Source organism: Callionymus lyra, chromosome 15 (assembly GCF_982586985.1).
Source record: "Callionymus lyra chromosome 15, fCalLyr1.hap1.1, whole genome shotgun sequence".
Classification (NCBI taxonomy): Eukaryota; Metazoa; Chordata; class Actinopteri; order Syngnathiformes; family Callionymidae; genus Callionymus; species Callionymus lyra.
Genome location: NC_141832.1, coordinates 21,588,723 through 21,607,618, shown reverse-complemented (window position 1 = coordinate 21,607,618; position 18,896 = coordinate 21,588,723). Strand labels below are relative to the sequence as shown.

Here is an 18,896-nt window from a genome sequence, read left to right as displayed (position 1 = left end):
TGTATTAGTGGTTGAAATGTGAAACATAGTGTGAAGAAAAGAGAACAAGTGTGCTGTTGTTTGACTGCATTCTAAACATCAATTGAATAATCCAACAAAAAAGTAAAAAGTAAGGTAAAGTAAAGTAAAAAATATAACCTGTTCTTGTTTTTGATTGACATGTTTATTTTACTTAATCTGTTTCACACTTCACACAGTGTGTTCATTATCCTACTATGGTTGTCTCCTGCTCAGTCCGTGGCAAAGATCACAATAATACATAAACAGTACGGACAATAGTAGAAAAAAGGTCTGACTCAAAATAATTCAATGCCAGCTTAAAGGAAACATAGCGTTGAGTATTAACAGCACAGTGTGTACTGAACAATCATTCCAAAAGGGTTAAACATATTTGTCAAAGGACATATTTCTTCTTTGTTCCATCAGGTTCTGTTCAAAGGAAAAGATTATTTACAAGTCCCCAGGTGAAGACGGATTACACCCTGAACATGCAGCTTTAACAGGTTTTGAAACTCTGCAGGCATTTTGTGGTAGTTTGTTGGTGATCTGTTGTCATAGTAGTGATGTGGCAGGAAATAGAGTCCAAATGGATGAACATTGAAGGGCCAAAATCCATACACATTTACATTTTGACAATTTTCTAGTGCCATGCTCACCATGAATAAACCACTACTGAGTCGAGCAGCCTTCATGCCTCTGGAACGCCAGAACTGAGTCAGCTTACTCATATATACAGGGTTCAGAAAGACAGGATGAGATGGACTCTTGATACCTTTAAGGAAGTTTATAGTTTTAAAGACCAAACGGTTTTGGCCAGGTATAGCAATCATGGCATCTCCATGTGGTTTTATCTTCTCTGCCAATCTCTGTGTGTAATTTGCATGTCTTTTCCTGAAAATAAAAGAGGAATTAGAAGACGGCTTGAATTAGTTAGAGACCTCAAATACTCACATTTCTCTGAAAATGCTTGGGTTGGCCGTCACAAAACTAGATTTATTGCCCACGTGTGTTTTGAAGTCACCATGCAAGGGAGGCAAATTACAACGAAGCATAACAAGAACAGGCAAAAACATTTTCGGTCAGAGTAATGGACAATGTGTAAGAGAGGTGAAGAGGAGAGTGCAGCAAGGTGGACGGTGGAGTAAACTTGGGTCATCTGTAAAAGAATTGTAGCTGATGAAGGAGAGGAGAAGAGATGATGCTGTAATATGTTTTAAGAGTGAACAAGACAAACACGATTGGAAACTATTGGTACAGAATGTAGTTAAGGATATGTGGAAAAAAGGAATATTACAAATGAAAGTGCGAGTATTCATGGGTGTGTCATGAGGAGGTAGAGGAGGCTCCACTGTATTTGCAAACCACTGATGTAAAATGCCGAAAAATCGAGAAAAGATTATGCAGAAAACATTTCTTAATAACCTGATGACAAAATCCGCTGAATCTATCTTCTTCCCACAGTGACTGTCGTAGAGAATTCCTCCATTTCCAACAACAGAACATGTATCCCAGGTTTTATTGGAAAAAGGATTTTCCTGTTGAAAAAATATTCAAGGAGGAAAAAAAAAAGTATGAACTGTTAGCACTTGATAGGATTTCCATTTCCATGTGAATAAACAAATGATATAGCAAGCATGTTTTCACTATTAGACACATGTATTACATACAGGTGGAATAATCTTGACCAAAGACTTTGACATGTGAGAGTTGACTCTGGTGAGGATTGCGTCTTCTAAGCCATTGCACTGTTTGTTCAGCAGAGATCTGTGGGAATAGATTTATTTGATCTGTAATTATACTGAAGAGCTTAGAAGAACCTCTGAAGAACTTGAAAACATTTAGATTTCTGCACTTATTTGCCTCACATCTTTACAAATGCATTTGGTTTTGCCTCAAAATCACACTGCAGCATATCCCATAATTCCTTACCTGAATTCTTTCTGATGCTGCTGTTGCTTCCACCAGGTTCGAGAATACATTTCCACAACATCCTTAATGAGCTTCCTGTTAGGGAATTCTTATTAGAAAGTGTGTTCAAAGACTTAACCTAAACTAAAGTTTTAGTTATTCTTACTCACTTGCAGCCTTTGCAGAATTGTTTAAGTTTAAGGGGCTGTCTTCTCATCGTTGGTAGATTATTTACCATCCCACTGGTGAAACAAAGATAATAAAAAAGATCAATATTAAATATATTATTCTCAAGAAAACAAAGGAATTAGAAGAAATGCCTCAAAACGGTGTTGCCGTGTCCTACATAAACAGACCACACACTGTTTACATGTTTTCTCCACAGGGTGAAGTAAAGCAGACTCTGTTTTTTTTGTTTTTTTTTTATCAAACTTTACATTTTTTTTAAGGCTTGTGTTATTTCAGAGACAAGGTGAACCGAAGTCCCAAAAACAAATGTGTTTTTGGTATCCCTTGTGTTGTCTCTGGGTCAAGGTGAACAACCTGCCTGGCTTCCACAAATACATATGCAGTGGTGGAGGTTGTTTACCTTGACTCAAGGTAAGGTAAGGTAAGGTAAAACTTTATTGATCCCTCAGGAGGTCTCCTCGAGAAATTGTTTTTTTCCAAATAGCCACAGAAAATACAGCAATTTTGCATAAAAAAAATAAATAAAAATAAAATAAGAACAAGAACATAAAGAGAAAGAACAATGTGATTCAATCTAAGTATAAAGATAAAGAACTCAGAGATAACACAAGGGATAATAATGCAGTGCAACCGACCTGCTAAACGATTGATTTTACATTAAGTGAATCTTTTTATTTGTAGGCATAATACAACATATTTTCACTATTTAAGGTGAGCTTCAGAGCTTCAATTCTTTATCTATGTTATTTTTTTCACAGAGAATAACATTTGTTTTTAGCATAAAAGTGAGAGCAGGACATTTAAAAATGTTAATGTTTAATTCATCTTTTCTCAAAAATGATATGTAGAATTTTTGTGACGACCATGCGCTGTTGTCCGTACTAGTGTAAGTAGTGGTGCTGTAATGAAAGATGGACCCGTTTTTTGTTGCGGAGCGCCTTTTGTTAAATTATTAAGAATAAGTTAGTAAGTAAAGATATTTTGGTTTCCTTCAAATTCACCTTTGTGGGCGTTTTCTTTTCATTGAATAAATGCTGCGACTTTGAGACGGTCTGTTACATAGTGGTGGCCCGTATGGGGAACGAGGATATCATTCTTGTGTAGAGATTTATATTTTGTTCTAAAAAAGACAATCATTTATAATTGTGTTGTACAACTGTTAAACTCTGTTTATTTGTGTTTGTTAAAGGAACTCAAATCTCTTTCCTGTCTAATGAGTTCTGCGCATTCGTTTGATCCAAGGAAGAGTGACATTTTAGAATTAAAACAGTCAATTTATTAATAACAAAGTATGATTACCAAAGTAGGTCTTACAAGACCTTAAATACAACAGTTAAACAAAGAAATGCAAATTATTCAAATTGTTCAGATTGTTCAGAAATACCACAGTTCCAGCGCTTGGTCCAGTCTCTGTCAGTCATCCTGGCTCACCCAGGTCCTCCCAGAGAGTGGCACTTAATCTTTAGATCGTCTCGTCTTTTAAAGCCAAGACACTCAAGACACTCCCAGAACCAAATCTGACTCCATAATGAACAACAGATGTTGTTTGATCTGATCACTAATCTAAACAAAGAATCTCCTGACCTCCTTCACACCTGTTATCTCCAACCAGGTTCGAGGGCCCTGAATTCCGTGTCTTGATACTTCAAAAGTCGGGAACATCCTTGTCTAAACAATCACAACATTTGTTACCGTGGCTTTATCCTTCCTCCCCCAATACATACAGTATGTTATCTTCACAGTCACCTTTAAGCCATGTCACCAAGGGCCATAAAAGTTAAGACACAGTTGGCCAGAGCCCCTGAGCCCTGAAACTTCATAACCCCTGCTGTGAGGAAGAGAGCTGTCGTAAAACACAACACAGGATGTTTAAGATCTGAATGAGAGATGACATTATCAATGTTTAACAGTTGATTACACAAAGGACATACATTCAACTCATCAATGGATACACCTATAGGAAAGTAATTTAGAATATGTCTTCAATCCCTCCTTTGACCTCTGAAACCAGAGGTCAACCTTTAAAATATTGAAGTTCAAAACAAACCTTTTGTCTCAAAATCTGGTACATGGTAAATGATCAATCAGTTTGCAGTTATTTCCATAACTTCTACACACCATTTTCTCACCACAAACCCTTAAACAAACTCTGTAATCGAAAAAGGAGCTGAAGCCCAAACTTATTTTCCTATCCTATGTAATCCATGAAATAAACCCAAAATATCAATTTTCTAAACAAAAAAATAAAAACAAAATCACTTCACATTTCATTCATTTCACCTTGTAATCCTTAGGTATTTTACATTTCAATGTTATTAGCTTTTCATTTATATTTTTTAAATGTATCTTATTTTTAAACTGACCAGTTTCTACAAAACTCTGTCACTAAGCCTCTTTCATTATTTCGCTTACATAAATGAAACCAACTATATTTAACATTAGTTCTCAATTCTTAACCAAAATAATGCTTCTAATGTTTTTAAATGTAAAATGTCAACTAATTTTTAAAATTCCAGACTTTCTAAGTTATGTATTAGTAGTTTTTCTAATGGGAAACATTGCGAATTATTCTAATAACTCATTCTGGAGTTTTTAATCATAGGGTCTATGTATTTCTACATGTATTTCCCCAAAATCTCAACACAATTTCATATATGGCCTTATACGTGAGAATTATAATATGCAAAAATTTTACAAATCCCCTACTTTGTAGATTATACAATTAGATTTTTTCTCATTTCTTTTTTCCAAATTATTATTATTTTTTAAATACTGTGGCTTCCAACTAAATTCATGCTCACAGATTACTCCCAAAAACATCATCTCATACAATCTTCCAATTTTTACGGACACCCTATGTGTCTGTTTCTTACTTTTGGAAGCATTCAAAAACTATTTAACCTGTGAATTTGATATGAATCATACACCCTCCTTTCACTGAACAATACCAATTGCTACAGTGAAATCTAACATTTTTAAATCTATTTGTTAAAAACCAACCAAGATGTTATCACTTCCAGTGTGAATCTTAAAACAAGAAAACCTCAATAGTTAATTCCCAAGTTTGTGTCAGAAAGGCAGCATTACAAGGGATATCATTCAAAGAGTTTTCAAGCGAACTACCAATGTCGTTTGTGGGCTTCCAAACTTTTTAGTTCATCAAGTGAATTGAGATGATTTCATGAGCAAAACAAACTCAATGAGGGACATGATCGCTTGGTGGAGGCGCAGGATTCCATTCAGCACCTCTTTGATAGAAAGAAATGGAAATTCCCTGAGCGCCCCAGTCCATGTGGGCTCAAGACTCAGGACAATGCACTCATGTAGGCATTGTAGGGTGTTTCCGCTGGTTGTTGTGGAAAGCCATATTTCAAAATGGTTTAAGGAAATAGGCAAAAGCAGGAAAATTGCCATCAAGCGGTAGTGATGTGGTGGAAAAGGTCATCGCTGGCAGCGAGACTTCATCAGGTGCAGGGGTGGATCACTGCTGGTGAAAAGCAGTGAGACTTCAAGGAGTGAGGATGCAGGGACCACAGGAAGTAGGGGCCGCAGATTGTAGGGGCCGCAGTTGGTGGTAACGTTCTACCACTTGTTGGGGACAGCACGCATCTTCTCTTCTGTCCACCTGGAACTCCAATCCGGTCCGGACTTGGATGTAGCCGGTTCAGCCTCCCGTGTAGAACCCTCACGTGTCTGGTCTGGTCTCACGTTACACCCTCCTTCAGCTGGTCCTGTCTCTAGCGTGGCACCTTCGACCTCTCCGCTAGACTTGCCGTTCATCTGGACTAGGTCTCCTTTCTCAGACCCTCAAAGCCATGTCGGCGGTGAGCTCTTAGTCCTGGAGGTCCAACTCTTAAACCTATCAGTGCTGCAAATTATTTTCTGTATAAAATTGAAGGTTATTTCGCAAGCGCACAATGTTCATCACAAAGGACAAGAAAGTTACACATTATCACAATATCATGAGACACAACACACTCAACAAGGTCCTGGTGTCTCTAGACCACCAAACTACTGACAGGTGTGTTGCTTCTGCTCCTGGAGAATTTAAGTCATCATTAGAAACAAACACCGTTACTAAACATCATTGATATGTGAAATGGAGCCTTCAGGTTCCGACCTGATCCTGCAAAATAAACGTTTTTGGTGAAGGGTCTCTCTCACTCTCACACACACAGAATTGAGGAAAGAAGAGATTTATGAGGACTCTTCTCCACCTCACTTGAGGTGCAGCATTCCTAGAACCTTTTAGGATAAATCTCAAAACAATGATCAATTGAATCATGCACATGCACATATCACATGCCGGTATATGTTAGTGTTCATTGCTTCTTTCTCTCAGTGCAAACACACATGATCTCATCTTCTTGCATCCTGGCACTCACATAGACACACAGACAAATAGACACATGGACACATAGACACACAGACACACAAACACACAAACACATAGACACAAAATCTGTTGCACTGCAGATGCACAGTGTTCGGTCTACGTCATGTCATGTCTGTAAGTCAGTCAAATGCATAAGTTCAGTATCATCTGATCAAACTGATGTGATCAAATAAAAAGCGGTTATTTCTTTTAAATGTTCTTACTTCAATTCATTTATCCAGTTGTTCGACTCATAACGTTTTTTTTCCGTTTTTTTTTTTTAATTAAACTTTACTCAAATCAAATTCATAATAAGTGATTTCCAGTTTAAGTTTAGAATTTAACCATTTTAAAGTAATCCTCAAATCAACAATTATCAAAAGTTCCCAAAAATATTCTAACCCCTTATAGTTATTTAAAGTATTTATATTTTTCTTTATGACACACACCAAACTGTTCCCTAAAGAATCTTAAAATCAATCATTTTAATTGTATTATCAATTATCACTTCTATAAAATCCTTCATAGGACATGATCTCACTGCCATCAGCGCTAATGACAATGTATCAAGCCTCGTCATTACTTTTCAAATCTAAGTTAAAAATTATTTTTACTTACAGACCTCAACAGACTGAATTAAGAATCAACTTCTTCATTAACTTCTTTATCACCTCGATTATTCATTCACTTCTGGTTGGTAAAGTCTCAACATTCCTAAACACAAATTAACAAGTTTCCTCTTTCATCTTCAAAGTAGATCTGAGATTGTTCTGTTGTCAAGCCTGTCACTCCAAACCAGTCAGCGTATCAAATCATTTACATTCAGAATATAATGTAGCAATACTTATCCTAAAAATTATCCCAATTCAATGATACTACATTTTCAACCATATATCTTCTTCCTCTCCTTTTATCCCTGTTTTCTTTCCAAAAGTAGCAGATAAAAGGATAGTTTACTTCCCGTTTTTTAAACTATTTCATTTCACTTAAACTTCCTAACTCCCTACATTACACCGTCTCACAGTTATGACTGTTCAGAATCTCTTCTACTAGAGAATTATACTTCCCAATCAAAAATAAAAAATCTCAAAATCTTCTCTACAGAGAATTCCCCTTTTCTATTTTAAATCAGAGCTTTCAATGCTTTCAATTAACGGACAAGAAAATGTTAAGAAAACAATATCATGCAAGAAAAGGAGGATTTTCTTCAGCTACAAACATCCTCATGGGATCAGTCAATGTATTGGTTTTGGCCTGTTTCGCAAAACATGACCCATGAGTGGCTTCGTCGTGTCATCAGACAGGGTTCTGACAAACTTTCTCTTCCACCTCAGCTCACCAGCATCACCTGCATGGTCCCATCAGTGAGAAATCTTCTCACGGGACTTAGGTCAAGTAATCGTGACTGTGCCTGTCTTAGGTTGTCCCATGGTTTGAGTCAGGATCTTACCCGTCATAAGCGAACCAGCCTTCCATACTCTCCTGAATCAGGCTGCTTCATAGGGCGAGAGTGATAACAGTAGAGGGGAGAGAAGCCACTTTGCCTTTTTCTTAAACCAAACATTTGTTGTGATGACTGTCGGACCCCAGAAAATTGTTTGTCAAAGTAATGGTCATTTTCTGATGTTTCACTGTGACCCATAGTACTTTGATTGTTTGACAGAAAATTTCATCTCCATAAAAGAAAAACTTTTTTGAAAAAGTGTAATTAGATAGACACTATTTCTCAAAATTGTGTTAAAAGTCACAGAGTGGAAGGAGTGTGTTAGTAGGGCAGGAACAGATCTCAGAGTCTAACCACAAGTAGTGAACAATCCCACAGATAGAGCTCCTCCCTCTAGAGGTTCAGTCTAATTTCATGTCATGGACAAGAAAACACTCAGTGGAGCAGAACTTGCTTTGAATTATAAAATGATCTTGAAAACCTAAAAAATATACCTAATTTAAACAATCCTAGATGTTAAAACAGCTGACACAGTCTCAGAGTAAACAAACAAGCCACAAAGAACAATCTCAGTCAGAGTCGAAACTTTACAACAAGGACTAACTTTAGCTCACAATTTAAACAAGTAACCATTACTCTTATCAGCCAAGACAAATACTTCCATAGTCCAACCAAATAGAGTCAAGCAACATAAATTCACAGAACAACCATAAAACCAACTAGATTTAACCTCATGATACCATGTGGGTTGTGTTTTTAAGCTTTTAAACCAGGGGTCTCAAACTCAATTTACCTGGGGGCCACTGGATGCAGAGTCTGGGTGAGGCTGGGCCGCAAGAAAATATTTCTTGAAAAAAATATTTTTAAATGTCTTTATTTTTATTTTCAACACAAAATAAAATCAAAATATAAATGAACAAAATCAGAATTAAGTAAATAAATCAGTCATAATTAATAACAATAATAATTAGATTTCTCCAGTCAGCAACAATGTATACACATACTTACTATGTGAGAATTAACGATAACTAAATCCGTGAACTTGAACATGGCTTGAACATGGCTTCTCTTGCCTACTTCTTGCTGCTAGACACCTGACAGCGCTTCCTCTCGCATAGTTGAGCTACATTTGGCTGGAGAGAGGAAGCAGTTGAGACCCTCAGTATTGCTTGAAGATGATCATCAGTAAGTCTGGACCTGTACTTGGACTTATTGAAGTTCAAGGTGGAGAAGAGCTTTTCGCACAAGTATGTGCTCCCAAAAAGGCACATGGTCCTCTTGTACATTCGGGAAAGCTCAGGGAAGCTGGGAGGCAATTCTCTCAAAAATTGTCCAAGTTTGTCTGCTTTTCCACCCACCTCCCTGAACTTGGCTTTGAGGTCAGAGTTGCACTGCAGGTCAATTAGCTCCATTTGAAGCAAAGGAGGTGCATCTTGCACATCAATGGAGAAGGGGTCTGCAAAAATTTGAAATGTGGCTCTGTGTGTCTTGAAGTCTGCAAATCTGTGATCAAATTCCTCCCCTAGCTTCAAAATGGCATCAACATACATCTCACCACTGAATGGTGTGCCTGCATCCACGAGTGCCTTGCATGCTGGGAAATGGCAAAGGTTTGTCTGAGAGAGCTGGGTTTTCCATAACAGACATTTTGTGGAGAATGCTCTCACGTTGTCATAGGCAGCACTGATGAGTTGCCCCTGGCCTTGTAATTTCTTGTTCAGTACATTAAGCTCATGTGTGATGTCAACAAGAAAAGCTAAGTCCATGAGCCATTTGGGATCACTTAGCAAAGGAACATCCACCCCAACCTTCTCCATGAAGGCTTTCACCTCTGCTCTCAACTCAAAAAATCTCTTCAACGAGTTTCCCCTGCTGAGCCAACGTACCTCAGTGAAGTAGATCACATCCCCATATTCAGACTCCATTTCCTCTAAAAAAGCACGGAAACTTCGGTGCTTTAAGCCCCTAGATCTGATTTGGTTTATGCATTTGACAACAACAGACATCACATGATCGAACTTCAGGCATTTGCTGCAAAGGGCCTGCTGATGGATAATGCAGTGCAAAGCAATGGCCTCTTCTGCGCCCTCCTCTTTCAGTTTTTTTTGAACAAGTGTCACTAGTCCATTTTTCCTCCCAGTCATTGATGGCGCTCCATCGGTTGTTATTCCAATTAACCTCTTCCATGGCAAACCGGCATTCTCAATGGCATCACACAGCTGGTGAAATATCTCCTGAGCGGTGGTCTGGCCATGCATTGGAGCTACTGTGAGCAACTCCTCTATCACTTCAAAATTGTCATCAATACCACGGACATGTATTGCGAGCTGGGCAGTGTCTGTGATGTCTGTGGTCTCATCAAGAGCGACTGAGTATGAACTGAAATATTTGGCTTTCTCGCACAGTTGATCATAAATGTTAGTTGACAAGTCAGAAATGCGCTCTGCCACGGTATTGGCAGAAAGGCTGATGTTGCTAAACTGATCCATCTTTTCCGGACAAACTATACTTGCAGCCTGTAACATGCACTTTTTAATGAATTCACCTTCTTTGAGTGGCTTTCCCGCGCTAGCAACCATCTCACTCAGCATGTAGCTAGCTTTGACTGCTGCATCGCTCTTTTTGGTTGCTTTCTTGAAGAAATCTTGTTGCCTCAGTAGACTCTTTTTTAAATTTGCAACTCGGTTCACTCTCTCATCTCCCTGGTATTTTTCATACTCCTCAGCATGTCTAGTTGTGTAATGACGTTTCAAATTGTATTCCTTGTGCACCGCAACTTTCTCTGTGCAAATAAGACACGTCGGGGTGCCCCCGTGCTCAAAAAATAAATAATGCATCTCCCACTTTTCCTGGAATCGTCTTTGCTCATCACTAACCTTTCTCTTCACTGCAGGCTTTGAAAAAGACATGTTTGGGGTTGTGGAATATATTTGTATTCAGCCGACGCACGGAGAATAATGTTATTTCCGCAATGTGTGTAGATCCGCTTTTCCTCCCTACAGCGACACGGCGGTCGGCGGATAATAGCCGGCAAAGTACCGGGATAGCGAGCGCAAAAAAAGTGACGGCTCCCGGAGTGTTATCCGGCGTCATAAAGAAATATATGTTCATCGTGTGAGGCAACACAAATTAAACAATAAAAAAAAAAAAACGGTTTGAATTGGTCCAGGTTATCGGGGAGTTTTATTACTGACGTACAGGTGTCGCGGTGTGACTGCAGCCAGGCACGTAAATAAACCCTCGTCTCCATGGCAACGTTCCTGTCGCGATCACTCATTTGCCGCTTTTCCACTACACACAAAATCATCTCTGTCTGGAGCCAACGGGAGGGGGGGGGGGGGGGGCACGCCGTGGAGTTTACAGTTATGGTAGCACAATTAGCCCCGAACGGGCGAACATCACGACTATCGTGTTGCTCAGTCCTTCGGCGGAGTGAAGCTACCGGACCGCTCGTCTCCCAAGCCCGTTTACAGCGGCGCCGGGGGAGGGAGCAGGGGAGAGACACAGTGACAGAGAGAGCGAGAGAGCAGGCGGGCGAGCGAGCGAGGAAGGGAGGGAGGAAGAGCGCGTGCGGGTCTAGTGGAAACAAAAGTTTCTCTGCTTGCATCACACAAGTGACGTCAATGTCCGGCCCCCGAGAGCCATATGCCACACCGTGATTGGTAGATTTCTTCAGCTCCGCACACAATGCTGTCAAGCGCCATTCATATACAACTCGCGGGCCGCACTAACATTAAACTTTTATATTAAGGTGGGGGCCGCAAAATAACGTCTCGCGGGCCGCAATTGGCCCGCGGGCCGCGTGTCTGAGACCCCTGTTTTAAACTAAGATTTACAAAAAGTAAAATTCACAGTATGGAGGGATGCCTGTTGCTACACAGTGTCCTTTTGACCTTACCATCCCCCCTGTTAAGACATGTGTTACTCCATGACAGAACTCTGTCCAACAATGAGCCTGTTCAATAATGGAACTGGTTTTACTTTAATATGTTCAAATTCATTTTTATCTTTAACAGTTAGTTTCTTGTCTTTTCACTGATGTTGAGGAACAAAGGAAATATTAAGTATTTCCTCTTAAATGTTTTATTTTAATTTATTTAAAAGCTTTTATCTTTTTACCTATTGTTACTTTTTATTGGTATAGGATTTTTAGCGCTATAATCTTAATTATTTTCTTTCGAGTAATTTATTGTATTCAGTTCTTATCAATTTGGTATTTTTAATAGGAATTTTTATTTTCAATAACAATATTTTAAGGCCTAGTTTTCCAAACCATTCATAATGAGTGTATTTTTGTGTTCATATTACCGAGTCAGAAGTCTCTTGGGTCGTCAATAGTTCCATGTCAAGTCACTGGCTTTAGAAAGTTGTCTGCTTTCCTCCCGTCGATCAGATGGTCGAGTGACGTTGATGTTTGCCGTGATCCTGCATGTAGTTCCAGGTTTCTCCTGTGTTTCTGTATTTCGGGGGTTGTGGGGAATTTCCCCCTCATTTCTCCTCTCAGAGACACTCTCCTTTCAAACATTTCTCTGCACATCCTTTCAACACAACATATCTGTGATTATTTGCCAAAAATAATCCCGTACTCTGCCATTCTTTCACATTCTTTTTACCCTCTTTTTCAACTTCCTTTGCATCCTTGTCCGTTGGGGCAGAACTTCTCATTTGCTCGAATATTTTTTCAAGTTGCATCCCAACAGATTCACCACACCGTGGAACCATTCCCCAGTCAAACCATTCTTTCTCCCAGTCAATTTCCACACTCATTTTGTTACAAGAAATGAAAACGTCCACAGACGTTTCTCAGCACAGCGGCTGTAAATTAGGAAAGTAAAAGAAGAAAAATGCAACGTTCAAAGACGCTGTAAGTTTGATATCAAAGGAAATATAAACATACGTAACATTCACAGAAGCTACGTTTTTTCAAGAGAATATGGAAAGAAAAGAAAAACGTAACATTAAAGATGTTATACGTTTTAGTTCAAGAGAATTTGTTTTATCAACGCTCTGTCTGCGTTTTAGTCCAGGGATTCACCTAAAAAAGGACAAGATCGTAGGTTTTTTCCTCAGCTCAGCAGGCTGCACCCAAAATTCCACTTCAAACCACAGATTAATTTCAACTTCATAGAAAATTAACTTCTTAACAACACAAAATCCAGCTATAATCACAATACAACGCAAAACAAAACTAACAAAATGACGTCTTTAATTAAACCTAGTTCAAACTCAGAGTCCCACTCTGGGCTCTTTTGGTTCTAATCACCAGGGCCTCCAACCCTTTCGGTTCTTCTAGATATTGATACAACTCAATACTCCGGCCCCATCCAGAGGAGAACGCAGGTTCCTAACCTTTTTTTTATTTTTTTTATAAAGACTCAACCTAGTTTGAACTTGGAGTCTAACTCCTTGGGTTCTTTAGGAGCGGATCAGACCCCAAGGCCTCCAACCTTTTTCGGTTCTTCAAGTTATTGATACAACTCAATACTCCGGGCCCAGCCCGAGGAGAACGCAGGTTCCAAACCTTAAAGGCATTGATTCCCAATCAATATTAGGCGTCTTAAGCCTAAGCCTTTATTAAAATATTTGTTTCATTTCTATTTTTATTTTTATTTTATTATTTATCTATTTTTTATTTATTTTTTCTTCCAGATGTGTCTGCTTTTCTATGATCGTGAAAGTAGTCACAACCCTTATTGATTTAATCTTAACATTTTATGATCATGTTTAATTCAATGAACAAGTTGGGTTCATACAACTTGTCTCATTGCATCAACAATGATCCTTATTTTTTAACTTTTTAATTTTAACAGCTTATGATCATTTCCCATTCAATGAACAAGTTGTTTGTGTCGACCCCCTCAGGTTCGTACAACTTGCTTCATTAAATCAAAAACGACCCTTATTTTTTAACTTTTATCAATTTTAACAGCTTATGATCATTTCTCATTCAATGAACAAGTTATTTTTTTTTGACACCCTTTAGGTTCATAAAACTTGATTCATTAAATCAAAAATGACCCTTATTTTCTTACTTTACAAAATTTAAAATCAAAAGCAGCACATCTGACCTTTTTCCTTACACATATTTAACAACAACAACAAAATTTAACAATCAACCTCTGGTATTTCCGAACAATCAAACACACTTTGCTCTATACTTATTTAAAATTTAAATTTATCTTGATCTCAGCCACGAAACTTGGATCTGGACTCAAAAGAAGACTTCTAATCAATAAAGTGGTGTCTTCTTACCGTTTTATGCTGCGCAGCTTGTAATTTTTGAGTCCAGGAATCCAGGCCCCGTCACCTCAACCGGAGTCGTCTTTTCCTCCTTGGATCACGTCGAGGGTCCACCAATTTAAAGGAACTCAAATCTCTTTCCTGTCTAATGAGTTCTGCGCATTCGTTTGATCCAAGGAAGAGTGACATTTTAGAATTAAAACAGTCAATTTATTAATAACAAAGTATGATTACCAAAGTAGGTCTTACAAGACCTTAAATACAACAGTTAAACAAAGAAATGCAAATTATTCAAATTGTTCAGATTGTTCAGAAATACCACAGTTCCAGCGCTTGGTCCAGTCTCTGTCAGTCATCCTGGCTCACCCAGGTCCTCCCAGAGAGTGGCACTTAATCTTTAGATCGTCTCGTCTTTTAAAGCCAAGACACTCAAGACACTCCCAGAACCAAATCTGACTCCATAATGAACAACAGATGTTGTTTGATCTGATCACTAATCTAAACAAAGAATCTCCTGACCTCCTTCACACCTGTTATCTCCAACCAGGTTCAAGGGCCCTAAATTCCGTGTCTTGATACTTCAAAAGTCGGGAACATCCTTGTCTAAACAATCACAACATTTGTTACCGTGGCTTTATCCTTCCTCCCCCAATACATACAGTATGTTATCTTCACAGTCACCTTTAAGCCATGTCACCAAGGGCCATAAAAGTTAAGACACAGTTGGCCAGAGCCCCTGAGCCCTGAAACTTCATAACCCCTGCTGTGAGGAAGAGAGCTGTCGTAAAACACAACACAGGATGTTTAAGATCTGAATGAGAGATGACATTATCAATGTTTAACAGTTGATTACACAAAGGACATACATTCAACTCATCAATGGATACACCTATAGGAAAGTAATTTAGAATATGTCTTCATTGTAAATGTCATCCTTCTGACTGTATCAACAATAAACAATAATTTCTTGATTTTGGTTCAGGGCTAAAGGTGATAAAACAAGAGTATTGTGAACGTTGTATATCTTCTCTCATAATACAAGGATCTCATTTTTAGAAATTCTTATCATTATCAGAAAATTATGTCCTTCACTGATAGACAGAGCTCTCTCAGGGATGCAGCTTCTGATCATGTCCACAGTTCACCAGCCAGCTCATGTCCCAGTTATGTGGAAATCAATGATCGCCTCATATGTTGGAGAACGACGTCAAGACTGGGATAAGTGGCTTCCAAAGTTCAGGATGGCAATAAATACTGAGACCACTGCCGTGACTCATGCTACTCTGGCATTCGGTCGAAACTTGAAGGGTCCACTTGAAAGACTGAGTACACTCAGCTCCATTGCCCAGTACAGCTGCTTATTAGACTCTCCATAGGCAAAATAAACTCTTACTTCCTTTTAAGTTTGTTTGAATCGAATACATGTTTAACAATAGATCATGTTTAGAAAAAATATGATTGTTGACTTAACGTCCAAGCAATGGTTCAAATGTAAATGACAATGAATCCCCTGGAAATTAAAATTTATTTTTTTGTGAGTGATAAAAATGCATTTGAGTCATTTCTAAAATAATTAGCTGAGGTAAATGATGCGATTAGATACAAGAAGGAAAATGAAAGTTCCACTTACTCGTTAGATGAGAACAACAATACAGTAACTGCCAAGCTTCCAAGTGTTAATAAAAAAATTAAAAAAATCAAGCCCTTCATCTCTTTACCCTGTTGTGACCTGAAGCTTTGGCACATCATATGTGTTAAATAGCAACAGACAAAACACACCCACTTCCTTTCGATCACTCTTGAGATTTTTCACGAAAGATAATCTGATGATGCAAGACATACAGAAAAACCTGAATATTCATCTTTCACTTTTTAAAAATCTTTCTGTAATACCTCCTTGTCTTTACTCCACACATTTGTTGTATTTTTTTAATCAATACAGGGCATTATTATCACAAGCCGTTATTTGTATTCAACAAACATTTAGAGTAACTTAAACGACAAAGATTCCAGTATTATCTTCGTTATGAAATAGCTGTTCTAGGGCAAAGTTTGTAATGAAATAAAAGATGTATTATGAAGATGAGGAGTAATATTTAATGTGCTATATTGAAACTTAAAGGGCAACCAATGTGTTGATTTAAGTGTCTCTTGAATAGATCTGGGACCTCTATTGTACTGTCTGTTTGTACAAAACTCTCTTTTCACTGAAATATTTACATTGGAAACAATGCATTTCGGGAAATACTTTTTTAGAGTCTCCACCTTCTCAAATCTCAGTTTCAGGTTGATGCTCTGACTTCTGTCTTGTTGAGCTGGGTGTACTCGCACCACGAAAATGAGCTTTCCTCAAAATCAGAATTATCTGTATTGGAGAGTGGTTAGCATCATTTTTTCAAGCAAGAGGAATGACCTTAGGCCTTTGCAAGCTCCTACACCTACATTTAAGTTGAAAAATAATCCTGTCCTAGGAGAATTGTCAAAATCACAAAACAGGATTTAAGAGTATCTTTTATGTTGTAAATCTATATTGTTGTAAAGTTAGTGTTCTTGCTCGTTCGTTTTGTGAAAATGCAAGGATAGAGATTGTATAAATGTGTATGTGTGTATATTTCTGTTCTCAACATAAAGCTTGGAATACTTTTAGTTACATTTTCAGTGATTTAAAAGGGATCAAAAGTAGGTATTTGGCGACTGCTTCTGCCAGCGTGTGTACTGCTTTTATTAAAAACATTTAAATGTTTTATTTTGAGTTTAAAAATAAAATAAAAACAGAAACACATTTCTTGTTTAATCTACCATTTTTCTGAAAACCTTCAAACGCCAAATTTCCAGACTCCATTCACAAAAGCTCCAGACTTTTCTACCCAAAACTATCACTGCAAAATGGGTTATCATGTGTTCAAAACCATACATATCTCATATAGCAATTAAAAAGATGTTCACGTCAGAGCATGAATCATTTTGGGCACATAGAGATCAGAAAACCATTTAAAGCATTCTGTGTTTACTTTTGTTGTCTTTGACTTATACTTAAATTTGTTTTGTTAAATTAGAATCCCAACCGCCGCACAGCAGCAGACAGAAAAGAGCACACAGATGAATAACTATGAATAAGAATATTAAATTAGATTGCATATGACTTTATTAATCCATTGGAAATTTCCTTCTGGGTATTAGGGGGAAAAATGAGGAAAGCCAAACAAAATCTGTGTGTGTAAAGTGCAATTATGACTTCTGTCCAGACAAGAAAAACCATGGTCAGCCGCATCTGCTCCATAACTCCAACTCCTGCGTTCCCCATGCCTGCCTCCAAATGAGTTATTGAATTAGAGCATGAGAGATGAAGGAGAGTTGAGTCTGTTGGTGTTGCTTCTTAGGATGAGAAGGATTTCACTGAGCTCTATTCTCTGTTCACTGATGACTGTTTGCAGGGGGTTTTCAGCATCATCAATGATGGACAATTTTCTTTTAAAGATCTCCTGTGTTTGAAAAGTAGATATCTTGCATCACCAGCCTTTCATCGAATTAACTATGATTCATTTCTTTGTCCACCATGTGACCATAGTCTAAGCAGGAGGTCCTTGTGTATGACATGAGATAACTTAGAAATAACATGAGATAACTTTTATAATCTATTGGTTATTGTTTCTGAATTGAAGCTTAGCACTGTCAATTGCTACAACGGATGAAGAAAAGAGTGAAGTCAAAAGACTTGGGCAGGAAACCAAAAAAGGAGTGAACGTTTTCCTAAGTTATAAACCAATAGCGTAGAACGTTAGAGGGCGGAGCATGTACGGAATAGAAATATAAGTTACCTGGATGTAACTCCAGTTCTATTAGTACATGCGAAGCACTCTAACTGTTTGTCCAGCTAGTTCTTTTCCGTCATTGAGTTTCCCACGTCTGATTTTTCTTCTATTTTAACTATTATTTTCTTATTGGTAGCAGAGGTAATGTCGTCTATTTTGGAATTAACGTGTACATTTATTCAATAAATGAACACACAAAGTTATTTTTTGTATGATACACCAGCCGTGGTGTCTGTTAAGGTTGGACTAAGTAGGACGTCAATGCTGCCTAGGGCTGAAATGCACAGCTCGCCACTGGAATTAGGTATAACGAGACATAATTTCAATATTTGATGATTAATGTAAGAATTTAAAATCAATTCATGGCATTTTTCTTAGGAACATCCTTTTTTAAATTTAACATGGGACAAGTGTTCTGTTGTTGCAACTGAGGAATTATTTTTGATTGTTCCTGTGGCAAGAAGATTCTGCTGATTTAGTATGATTCAAGAAGTTAATTTAAAGGAAAAGAAAAAAAAAGCTTTCATTCTTATTTAAGTGCAACTTGCCTCCATCGGGCACCAAGTCTAACCTTGTGACTTCTATTTGGAGACTCCATGATTCTAATACCTGCTGTCATGTTAATGTTATCTTTGAAAGCCTTTAAATTCGTCTGCACCCTGAAACTATTAACACACTTTGTACAGTTTCATTTCGATTGACGAGCCAATTTTAAATTAATCTGTGTTTACTTATCAAGGCTGTGAACCAAATAATGAATAGCAAAATGTAAGGTAAAACTTTATTGATCCCTCAGGAGGTCTCCTTCGGGAAATTGCTTTTTTCCAATAGCCAATACAGCAATTTTTTATAAAAATCAAAAATAAATCAAAATAAAATAAGAACAAGAGAAATAAAGAGAAAGAACACAATTACTCAATCTAAGTCT

The 18,896-nt window shown here is 37.8% G+C and overlaps 1 protein-coding gene across 1 annotated transcript; it reads right to left on the bottom strand.

The window, feature by feature from the left end:
* Positions 1-234: 234 nt before the first annotated feature.
* LOC148065341 (alpha-2,8-sialyltransferase 8E-like) lies at positions 235-15,848 on the bottom strand. The gene is made up of 7 exons (XM_087810152.1): positions 15,787-15,848; positions 2,079-2,150; positions 1,930-2,004; positions 1,668-1,764; positions 1,427-1,535; positions 952-1,048; positions 235-891 (listed from the first exon to the last, which is right to left on the bottom strand). Exons 2-7 carry the CDS (start codon positions 2,144-2,146, stop codon positions 447-449), a joined length of 891 nt encoding a protein of 296 aa, XP_087666278.1. The 5' UTR covers positions 2,147-2,150; positions 15,787-15,848; the 3' UTR covers positions 235-446.
* Between the last annotated feature and the right edge of the window lie 3,048 nt (positions 15,849-18,896).